Genomic DNA, 12,483 nt, shown 5'->3' on the forward strand with positions numbered 1-12,483 from the left:
TTTTTTTTAAAGTTCCTTTGGTGATTCAGTGCACAGTCCAGGTAGGGAACCAGCGCTGGACTACTTGATATTCCCCAGCAATCTGGAAAATTGCAGAAACCTTAAGGAACCAGCAGGTGGCCACAAAAACACTTAGGAATTGGTTTCTAAGGTTTCCATCCTGTAAATGAAGATTGTCTCTCTTCATCAATTATTGATCAAGACTTCATAAAACTGGAGAGGCTTGGGATAGAGTGGAGAAAGGAAATGTACAGTCAGGGCTTAAAAAAAATTTACAGTATTTGTAAGATTAAAAGTTCATTAAAGAAATGAGATACAGCTGGCAGATATTAGAATTCTAATGCAAAGGACGGACTCATTGGAAAAGACCCTGATGCTGGGAAAGATTGAAGGCGGGAGGAAAAGGGGACAACAGAGGATGAGATAGTGGGATGGCATCACTGACTCAATGGACATGAGTTTGAGCAAGCTTCGGGAGTTGGGTGATGGACAGGGAAGCTTGGCGTGCTGCAGTCCATGGGGTCGCAGAGTCCGACATGACTGAGCGACTGAACTGAACTGATCCTTTAGATCAGGCTTCCCAGCGGCTCAGTGATAAACTGCCTGACAATGCAGGAGATGCAAATTCGATCCCTGGGTCAGGAAGATCACCTGGAAGAACAAATGGCAAACCATTTCAGTATTCTTGCCTGGAAAATCCCATGGACAGAGGAGCTTGGTGGACTATGTACAGTCCATGGGGTCGCAAAGAGTCACAACTGAGTTACTGAGCACACACATCCTTTAGAGCAGAGGGCAGCTATAGTTAACCCAGTGCCTGTTTCTGTAAATAAAGTTGTACTGGCACATCGTCACACCCATTTCTATTGTCTATGGCTACTTTCAAGCTACAGAGGCAGAACTGAATAATTTCAAGAGAGACTATGTGGCCCACAAAGCTGAAAATATTTACCATGTGTCCCTTTACAGAAGAGGTTTGCTGACCCCTAACCCAGCCAAATTAACATACATAGTAAACTGTGACCTTACCTCCCTTACTCTACGTGAGTGGATGTGGATCTTGGAGGGCTGATACAAGTGGGATAAATTAAGTGTATTTTTTTTTTTGGAGTATAGTTGATTTAAAATGTTGTGTTAGCTTCTGTTTTTAATGAAACAAAAGGACCAGTTTTGTGTTCTCCATGCAAGTTCTCTTACTGTAGTATATATACTATTTGATCTCTGGGTCAAGAAGATCCCCTGGAGAAGGAAATGTCAACCCACTCCAGTATTCTTGCCTGGGAAGTCCCATGGACAGGGGAGCCTGGTGGGCTATAGCCAATGGGATCATGAGTCGGACACAGCTTCTCGACTAAACCACCACTACCAGACTAGAATGTACAGTACACATCCATGTTTTTTATGCAGAGAAAACATCTCTGGTCAAGGAAACTACTCTAACCAAGAAAAGCTTCATGGAATCAAAGGACTTGGTTTTAGTTAAAAAGGGGTACAAAGCGCTCTGAGGCTAGGAGTGATGTATAGTGCCAACCACAGTGAGAACAGTGATTGTGTAATGACAGTAAGCATTTAATGGTGATGCTTACTGACCTCAAAGAGGAAGAGTAGGCAACTAAAATCATATTGGTAGAGTCAAGACTGACTAGGACACATGACAAAAGCATGTCTCTAAACAAGGGCTTGCTATCAAGTCAAACAGAAGCCTTATCTCATACGTATTTAAAGATAGGTTGATAAGACTAAATGGATAGGGCAAGGCTAAGAAGGAAATAGATGACTTAAATGTGAAAACTTAGATAATGTAGGAAACAGAAATATACTAAATTTTAAGAGCTTGAATGGCACACAAAGGAAGAACAAAGAAAATGCCAAATGCCAGAGTGGTGAAATTAAGTACTGACTAAAAAAAAGAAAAACGAAGCTAGCAGCTGGTAAAAAAACAAAACTGCATGAATCCACATAGAACGTACACCCACCTAATGCATATAGTTAAACCATGTTAACCAAGAACCTACAATGAAAAAGACTGCAAAACGGCATATACAGATACATTCTTTCCAAAAGAAACTGTGTGTATTTTAAGAATTGTTTATGTACAGAGAAAAGTATGGAAATTGTTAACAATGCTCATTCTGGGGAATGGAACTGGAGAGAGAGTTCATAAATTCATGTTTCTATGTTTACTTTTCTACAATGAGAAAGTATGCCTTGAATTTTAATTTTTATAAAGATTGCAAAAGCTTAAACATTTGTAAGAAAAGGTAGGTGGCTGCCCCAACTATTTGGATAAATGGAACAAAGATAGTAACAAAACCAGTCATCTTTCAAGCATGTATGAGTGTTGTTAAGTACTTTAAGTGAAGTCACTCAATCATGTCCAACTCTTTGCGACCCCATGGACTGTAGCCTACCAGGCTCCTCCGTCCATCCGTGGGATCTTCCAGGCAAGAGTACTGGAGTGGGGTGCCATTTCCTTCTCCAGGGGGATCTTCCCGACCCAGGGATCAATCCGGGGTCTCCTGCATTGCAGGCAGACGCTTTTACCGTCTGAGCCACCAGGGAAGTCCATGAAGTACTTTAAATAAAGAGGTTCTCAAATTCCAACAACTCTCTAAAATAAGCAATTTCCCCATTCCACAACTGAAGAAACTGCAACTCAGAAAAGACAGCTAACTTATGCAAGGTTACACAACAAGCAGCATTGGATTTTACCTTAATTGGACTTCAAAGCCAATATTCTATGCTGTGAGTAGTGACAGCTAACTAATGTTCATAGAGAAGTTATACTAGTGAGTGACCATCTCAGAATCTTTGGACCTATCCCTATCTTATGGCAGGTTCATTAATATTAAAGGAAATACAAAAATTCAGTGTTGGTCAAGCATAAAATTTTTTTACTGACCCTCAATATTCCTGTGAGATTACAACCTATTACTATTTGCAATTTTTCTCCATGATCCAAACAGAAGGAATTCTACAACTCAATTATCTTAATTTATTGCCACCTAAGAAATCATTAAGTATTGTACTTTCCTACATGTAAATAATCTCACCTTTATGTATATTTAAGTATTTCTTGTCATTCCACATAAAACTTCTTTTATGACCTTATTCTCATCTCTTTTATACCGTTCCAAAATATTGCTGCTACACACAGCTCAATAAATACACCTGATCGGCCCCACCAACACCTATGTGATAAATGCAAGAGCCTCAAGATAACCACCAATTCACCAGAAGTCAAATTTTTACAAAATAATTAGTACAATCGAAGTGAAACAGAGCAAAAACCTTAAGGTCCCTACCCCCCATGTCCTCAGCCTGCCTTTTTGCCTGTGAAACACCTTTAGCCAAACAATAAGTTTAATCAGAGAAGTAACAAAATACAGAAGCAAAGAAAACCCTGAAAACAGGACAAAACAACAATATCAAGAATTTAGTCAGTAAGAAAGTCAATGACATTTAGTTCCTTCTCAAGGGCTACAGATAATATTCTAAGCCATATCTCATGAGCTGTCTTAAGGATACTGAAACCCCAACCAGGAGGAATAAGATAACTGTCAATACAAGACCAGACAGTAGCCATTACAGAAGCTGCTATAACTCCAAGAACTGGTCTCAAAGAAATGGGAACAAACCTACCCTGGAAGTGAAGTTTAACTGTACTTAAAACAATCAAGATGCCACTGGTCAGACTACCAATGACAAGTTTAAGATGACTGTTGTCAAAGCTGACTGTGCTATTTCTGCATGCAGCCCCCTCCCTCTGCCTATAAAAGCTCTTGGCCGCTTGTCACTGGGGTGAAGTCAGCCTTTGGATAGGAGTCCGCCCTCCCCCAGGGCTTCTCTAGTGGCTCAGAGGTAAAGAATCTGCCTTCCATTGCAGGAGACACAGGTTTGATCCCTGGGTCAGGGAGATCCCCTGAAGAAGTAAATAGTAGAGCGGATAGCCACTCTAGTATTCCTGCCTGAGAAATCCCATGGATAGAGGAGCCTGGTGGGCTAGAGTCCATAGTGTCACAAAAGAGTGGAAGGACTGAGGGACTAAATAACAACTGCCCTCCCCCACTCTTTGTTGGCCTCCAAAATGAAGTCAACTTTCCTTTCCACCAACCTTGCCTCTTCACTGGCTTCTGAGCATTGAGAGGCCCAGCTGGATACCATTTACAGTTTTTAAAAAAAAAAAAGAGGTACACAAGAAGATAGAAAAACACTGTGCATCAAAATGTTAGAAATTTTTTTAAATGCTGCCATAAAACAGTATAAATTACTGACAAAGTTACTGCACTCTCTGAAGAAAGACTAAATGTCATGCTTTAGTTTTCACACCATTATGAAGACTTCCTAATAACTTCGTATCTGCTGAGGATTCTAAGATTTCCAGAAAAGAAAATAGGTTTCTAAGCAAAAAATAATAGGTTGGACCATTGCTAATGGTACGAAATTGCTAATATTCTACCAATTCTAATATACAAAACTGGGAATTTCATATGGTTTAACCTACTTCAGAAATAGGTAAAACTGGAGATTAAATTGGAAGTGGATATCCAGTTCAAAGGCAGAATTTTCTCTTAAGCCCCATCTTCTAAATATCTTTAAAGGTTCAGAGTGGAAAGTATAATCTTTTAATAAATGCCAAGAAATAATAAAAGAATCCACTAGCAAACCAACTGTTTCTCAAGTTCAGAGGTTCCAATTTGCTTCTCCATCCCGCCCCATCAAGTTTATACAGCGTGTAGACACAGCTTCCACAGTAATTGTGCTTTACATCAAATCTAGTAACAAGCAAACTGTTCTCCACTGGCCTCGGGTGGGCTTCCGGAAAATCCTGGGGCTCCCAGTCCCCGGAGTCAGCCACACTTACAAAAAGACAAGGTCCCAATCCTGGGAGGAGGGGTGACGGACAGGTGCGCCCAAAACTCGCTTCCCCCTTCCAGGCCAATTTCCTTTCTAAAAAACTGGGGCGGGGTTGGGGAGGTGGGAATAGGGGGATTTCCAAGGTCTACTAGGGCCCCAAAAGTGCAGTCGCCTACTTTTTCCTTTTGTTTTTGGCCTCGGCTGAATAGAGACGCGGACTGGGTCTCTTCCCGTCGTCCAGACAAAACTACCGCTTGAGGACCTGAAGCCGGGCCCCTCCCTCACTCACCTGCTGGGCCGCAAGCCCCGCCGCGCGGAGCTCGTGTCCCCTCAGGTTGTGCCTCTCCATCTCCAGCGCCACAGCTAGGGCCGCCGGCACAACTCCGAAGATAAGGTTTGAAAAGCCCGCCCCTGGTTGCCCAAGAGGACGCCAACCGCCGTCCCGGCCGTACCAAGTCCCGGCGCAGGGGACGGGGCGAAGGGGGCTGAGAGCCGGCGTGCGCACGCGCAGAGGGCGCACCCCCGCGCCGCCCGCTTCTGAAGTTTGCCGCGACCCGAGTTCCCGGCGCCGGCTGGGAAGTAGGGAGCAGCTGGCCCACTTAAGGGAGAGGTTGCGGGGTGGGCGGGCCTGGGACAGGAGTGGGCGGGGTCGTGGGGAAAGCGTAGCCCACTGATCGCACCTGACCGGAAGCCCGGTTCAGGCTGGTGGTGTTCGAGGCCAGCCTTTTGCGCGCGGAGCCTTCGTCCTGCATCTCACCGAGGACCCTCCAGACCTCTCGGGGTCAGCTAACCCAACGCTGCAGTCCCTGGACTCCCACAGACAACCCAGTTCCAGAAAACCAAGTGACGCTGCCTTCAGCAATCACCCTCTCACACAGCGCAGATTGTCACCCGAGGTCACTTAGAAACCAGGGCCTTATTAATCACGCTGGTGTCAGGCATTTCACAAGCCTTTTTCTTTTGTCCCCAATGTTTCTTTGTAATTCCAGATGCCCCTCCCCGCTGCTAAGTAGTCTGTTCTTTCTTGGAAAAAACCCTTTCATTACTCTTTCCCCACCAACATCCAAAGTGACAACAGAATGATGTATTATTTCCCCAGACTCTCATTTCTTGCTGTCCCTAAAGACCAATATAAAGACCCTTTTAATTATATTGGGAAATTAATTATTGGGAATTAATTATAATGTCAAAATATGGAATCTTTAAAAGTCAAAATTGAAATGCCAAAGATTTCAGGCCTCTGTAAATTCTTTAAAACCCCACTGTCCTCTTGAAAAAGCAACAGAAGCTTCTTTGGCTTCTAACATTTTTTTGCTCCTAAGGGAAGAATCTATCAAAACAACCCTCCCACCCTTACCTCTTAAAGGCCTAGGGCACTTTTCATTCCATAAGTAAATAAAACATTCCACGTTTTTTGTTTGCCTGAGACAGTCCTTGTTTGGGTCTGTTGTCCCAATCAATATTCCACGGATCTTGTCTTGTCCTAGATAGAGTGGATATTAAGTTATGTGGACACATCCACAAGGCTTTTTTAAACCAGTTAGTCTGAAGATGATCTTGTGAAAATATAAAGGATGCCCTTTCTCTCAGAAGGGTAATTTGCCTCTTTGTGGCAGTGGACCAGTGATTCTAGAGGCTTCCCCTCTAGGAATGGCCCTCCCCTTACATTAGGAATGCATGAGTCATTAGGGATGATGACCCATATCCTTAACACAAAACCATAAAATACATAGAGCTCAAAGCTACCAATCCGGAGTTCAACTCATTTTCTCCAAATACAGATCTGAATTCAAGTCATTAGGTACCCTTCTCTGAGTGCACACCTCTCTCTTATGCTTACCACTTTGTGGTATAATTATCCCCTACTCAAAGTGAGCCTCATGAGCCTAGTATTGTACCTGACCCAGAAATATTGGATGCTTATATCAGCCGTATATTATTTTTCATATATCACACAGGGCTCTCGATCAAAACACTTAGAGAAACCATCACTTCACAGAAACAGGACCAAGCCAACCAATTGTTTTTTGTTTTGGTTTGTCTTTTAAATAATTGCTTGTTTACTGAACCTGGGGCACATTAGACACAAAACCAATTTTAAATTTGCATCTTTTAACTCAGTTTTGAAGTGTTTACATACACACACAAATTGGCATGCAACAGTTATCCTAAGGTAAAATACAGTCACCTTAAGCTGTTGCAAGTATTTTTACCCAAAGTTGAAAGATTGTTTACACTGAACATGAAAACCTGTAACAAATTTAAATTTATTAAAACTCATAAAACTCATTCCTTGTAGCTTTCCCCTTGCAAAGATCAAATATATATATATGAGTAACCAATATACATCAGTCATAACATAATCCTGGATCATCCCCACACTAAAACCAGATGCTCCATTCATTTTAAACCCATCATCAGAGACCAAGAAAAGTCTTTGACAAAACAAAATTCATATGTGCCAGAACAGAAAAAGCCAAGAAAAAGAAAAACCCTAGTACTAACAGTGACGCTCAGTCCCCTTATTAAAGTGGCCAAAATGCCACTGTTCTTTCTTGGAAAAAACCCTTTCATTACTCTTTCCCCACCAACATCCAAAGTGACAACAGAATGATGTATTATTTCCCCAGACTCTCATTTCTTGCTGTCCCTAAAGACCAATATAAAGACCCTTTTAATTATATTGGGAAATTAATTATTGGGAATTAATTATAATGTCAAAATATGGAATCTTTAAAAGTCAAAATTGAAATGCCAAAGATTTCAGGCCTCTGTAAATTCTTTAAAACCCCTATTTCAAAAATAAAATAGCAAGCCGACCAATTCTAAATTGGACACTGAGGTAGGAATATTTGATGAGTAAATACCAGGTATATAATTGGAGATATACTAGGAAAAAGAGACCTAGGAAAAGTCATATTTAGTAATTATCTGTAGAACAGACAGTTGCTGTTAAAACTGTTCCTTTTGGAGAAGATACAATGAGGTTCTGTCTCTTTATTATTCATCACGGGATGTGCTCAGGAAGTGCTTAAGATACAACTATTATACAGTGATTAAAATAGCTCAGAGTAGGAATGCTATTTCCTTAGTTATACTCAGGTCCTTTGGTATTGCTGCTAATTTCATCAAACATAGTTTTCTCTGGTGTATGCAATGTACATGAAAATTGAATAATCCATGAAAACCACCAAAAAATTAAAGATATCACATGAAGTAGTTTGGTCAGCTTGAGGGTGAATGAATGAATGAATTTAAAAACTCTCAGAAAGTAAGAAATACCACCTTTTGCCATCTCAGATGTTTGAGAGGTAACACTTCGGCAGGGGGGCGGGGGGTCTCTCATTTGACAGCTAACACCCACCCTTCTTGGGTTCCCACAGTAGGTAGATTCTCACCGAACCGCCCAGGCATAGGAGCTTCAGCTGGAGGTTGAGTGATGGAATTACTGTCCTATCAATGTCACTTTCCATTGTAAGTTCAACATTTAATATAAGTATCAGTTATAGCTAATATAACAAATATTTAATAATTAATTATTAGAAAATCAGTTTGGCATAAATGGGACAGCAAATTTAGATAATACTAATAAGTATATTTTTCTTCTCTTTATTAACCATACTCCTTTTGTTAACTCTCTAAAAGGCCAAGAGAAAGAAAAATACTAAATTTGAACTCAACTCTTACGTAATAGACCCATTATTTTAAAAATGTGATTTGCCCCAGAACAGGTAACTTGTGGTTTCTAATATCCTCCTGAACATTCTTTTTTTTTTTAAATCCTATTAAAAAACATTGTCTTGGTGCTTCCTTTACTCATCTGTTATGTTGGAGGTAATGAACTTAGAATGAACCTCACAGACTAGAGCTATATCTTGAATTATATACATAAAAAAGAAGGAACTGAAGTAAAGATGCTAAGCAGAGGTACAGCATTTGCTGAATTGAATAAGCCATAATCTATAAACAGCTGAAGCATCATATAATCATAAGAAGAATATGCACAGAGACTGAGGACTTATGAGCCCTATGTATGAGCTTGGGCAAACTACTCAGTGTCCTTATCTATAAAACAAGTATAATAATACCCAGCTTGTCTTTTAAAAGTTGTTGAGGTACTCAAATGAGGTAAGATTTGTGAGAGTGCTTTGTAAACTGATTATCCAACATAAACATGAGGGATTGTTAGGCAGGAAGAAAACACCAGTCCCTATGAGCAACCCAAGGAACACTGAGAACTGAATAGGAAAATCTTATATGAATGGGGTTGGATATAGTCAAAGTATATCATTCACCACTAAAAAATAATCAATACCTAGATTATATAGAGAGAATTCCTGCAGATCGGAAAAGTCCAACTGGAAAATGATCAAATGTTATGGTAGGCACGTACTACAGGACAGTAAATCCAAATGAGAAAATGTGTAAAAAGTGGGTCAACTTTATCATTAGTTTTAATCTGTACATGGAGGTACTATTTTATAGTCACTAGACTGGTAAATAATAAGTTTGATAATACTAAGGATTGGTAAAGATGCAAATCAAGAAGATATTATATACTGATAGGGGGGATGTAAATTTGTTAAATCAGTTAGGAAAAAAAATTCAGAGCAATCTTGTAAAGTTGAAAATGTAAATACCCAGCAGTTCCACTCTTAGGACTATACATTCTGAGATAAATTTTTGCAATTGTGTACCAGCAACATTGCTTGCAATCACAAAAATATTAAGGCAAGCCAAAAGTTCATCTCAGGAGAATGGGTAAAAAAAATTGTGGTGATTTACCCAATGAAATATTATATATCAATAAAAATGAATAAACCATAGATACATGTAATGTCATGGTTGAATCTTAGAAATACTGAATGAAGCAAGCAAGTTAAAGAGGAGTACATAAAATATATAATTTCTATAAGACTAAGAGAATCTGAACAGTACACTGTTTAGGAATACATACATAATAGAAGTTTATATTATAAAAGAAGAGAGTGATAAAAACAAAGCTCAGGACTGCAACAGTCCCTGGGAGAGAGGCAATGGGGTGGAAACAGAACACACTTTAGTAATGGTAATGCTTTAGTTCTTAAGTTAGGTGATGGGTTCACATTTCAATGTTTACCTGGTAGGTAACTTATCTAAAGATTCTTTTATGTGTCTCAAACATTTCATAATAAGAAATATTTCTACAATATTTACAGTATTCTGTGTAAGTTAAATAATGATGATAATGTATGGTATTTTAAAAGATACTTACCAAAATAATAATACATTTTTTTGGCTTACAAAATTAGATTTACATTTAATTCATTTCCAGTACATATTATACTATGTGAAAGTTAGAAGTACAGCTGTAATTCATTGGTGCCTCTGACCAGTGGGAGTCCAGAACTGGCCATCTGGCCATGTGGATTTATCTGTGAACACTTAAGAGCCACTCTTTAAAAGCTTGGGTGGGAGGAGGGGGTGGAATTTGCAAAGGATGAGAGGTTTTGTCAGTAGGTGGGGATGAAATTAAGTGCAATTTGAGTTATTACTGTTAATGGGACCTGCATATTACACAGAGACCTTAGGATATTCGAGTGACATTAAAATCAGAGGGCTTTATACTAAGTAAGCAATCAGCCGGAGGAATTAGTTTTAAGATTTTAATCAATGATCCTCAAACTATAGCACACAAAGACTTTTCAAGGTTTATAAAGGCATGGGCACTTTTAAAGGAATCATCATCATGATCTTCAACTTATGTTCTCCATCCTAAAATTGATCTACGTCACAACCTGTCTGCTCTCTAGGCTTCACGTATGTCCCGTTTTCACAGCCACCTTTTCCCACTTGACAAAAGAAAGGCATCATATTCACCCATTCCTCCTGTGTGCCCCAGGGTATAAAAACCATCTGGGAGCCAAAAGGACAATTAAATTTATTGGTGTTGATGTTGCTATAAGCAATGAACCACAGACTTAGGGTTTACATTTATAAAAATGAAAACCAGATGTAGACTTGATATTAAAAGCTGTCTCAAAAAAAAAAAAAAGCTGTCTCATTCTAGCATTATTTAATATTCAACCATGGATACATAAACTAACTGGAGGGAAGAAAAGGCTCATCCATCTCATCATGAGATTCATTTCAGGAAAATTTTACTTTTGATGCTTAATATTGATTCATCATAATCTGTAATCAACTTATTTTTTTATCAGCTATGTACTACTAATAATTTTAATAATGCAACCCAAAAGAAAACTCCTGACAATGAAATCTAAAATTCCAATTAACATGTGTATGTTTGTTGCAGAGAAACATGATAGGATGAGCAATAAAGACCTCTCAAGCATAAAAATATTTTATACAAGCATAAAATTTTGTAGAGGAAGTGGAATAAAAATACAAGTTCAAGTAGGAAAAGGAACATTAAAACTTACAGATGAAGTTGTTCATATATTTAAATGGTGGCTGAGTCTTTGACATTTTGGGTTCCATTGGACACACTAAATATAATGTTTTAATCTTAAATTATAATTTTCTAATACATTAGCAATTGCATGCTTTGTAACTATTTAGATGTATGCTAAAAACATAACAGATGCCACCTTAAAATATATGTAAGGGATAAATTTTTTTAGGTGTTTTACACAAAAATATTTGAAAAAATTCTGATTTGGATATCTGATAGCATCACGCTACAGTACCCAAACACATCTATGTTTAACAGAGGACATACACCTGCAGACTCACCTCCTCAAATATTTCTCTGATTCTTCTCCTGGCACTTTGCACCCACCCCCACACAGTCTCTCATATGGACCTCTAGTTTCCAGAATGGACCCAGCTCCTTCTCTAGGTAACTTTTTTCTTTGTGTACATTAATGCCATCAGCTAGGCTAAAGACAAACCCTTTTCTTCCTACTTTGGTTCTTTAATGAATATTCACCATTGTTTTCCTCTTTTCAAAAGTGGCCAAGATACTGCTCTCTCACATAACATTTTTAATCAGCTTTTCAAGTTCTGACAAAATAAAAAAGCTTGCTGGAATTTTTATTAGAATTGCACTGAATTTAGAAGAAAATGATATATTTAGGATATTGGCATTCCTATCTATGAACATCACATATGTTGCAAATTTAGATCTTCTTTAATGTCTTTCACTGAAGTTTTACAGTTTTTTCCACATAGGCCTTTCATATCTTTTATTCCATTTTTGGATTCCTATATCTCTTCTTGATATTGGAAATAAAGCTTTAAAGATATGTATTCTAATTTTGATTAGTATATAGAAATAAAACTGATTTTCATCTGTTGGTTTTATATCCAGCTACTGTGCTACAGGGCTTGTCTGGTGGCTCAATGGGTAAATTCTCCTGCAATACAGGAGGACGTAGGAGAGGCGGGTTCAATCCCTGGGTTGGGAAGATCTCAAGGGCATGGCAACTCATTTCAGTATTCTTGCCTGGAGACGCCCATGGACAGAAGAGCCTGGCAGGCTGGAGTCCATGAGGTCACAAAGAGACAGACACAACTGAAGCGACTGAGCATGCATGCAGGCACCATGCTAAATTCTCTTATTATTCCCAATAAATTGTGGGTTTGGGTGGGTATTCTATGGAGATGACTAAGTGTGAATAGTAA

General features: G+C 39.0%; 1 protein-coding gene across 3 annotated transcripts in view; it reads right to left on the bottom strand.

Moving 5' to 3' along the window:
- RTKN2 (rhotekin 2) overlaps positions 1-5,582 on the bottom strand; it is a 107,934-nt gene extending 102,352 nt beyond the window's left edge. The window contains exon 1 of one of the 3 annotated variants that reach the window (XM_043926671.1): positions 5,147-5,582. In XM_043926671.1, the coding sequence (XP_043782606.1) occupies positions 5,147-5,206 (60 nt within the window). In that variant the 5' untranslated portion in view covers positions 5,207-5,582. The remainder of the gene's footprint in view (positions 1-5,146) is intronic. The other 2 variants (XM_043926670.1, XM_043926672.1) reach the window with 2 other exon arrangements.
- Positions 5,583-12,483: the final 6,901 nt, after the last annotated feature.

The sequence above is a fragment of the Cervus elaphus genome, chromosome 15 (assembly GCF_910594005.1).
Source record: "Cervus elaphus chromosome 15, mCerEla1.1, whole genome shotgun sequence".
Lineage (NCBI taxonomy): Eukaryota > Metazoa > Chordata > Mammalia > Artiodactyla > Cervidae > Cervus > Cervus elaphus.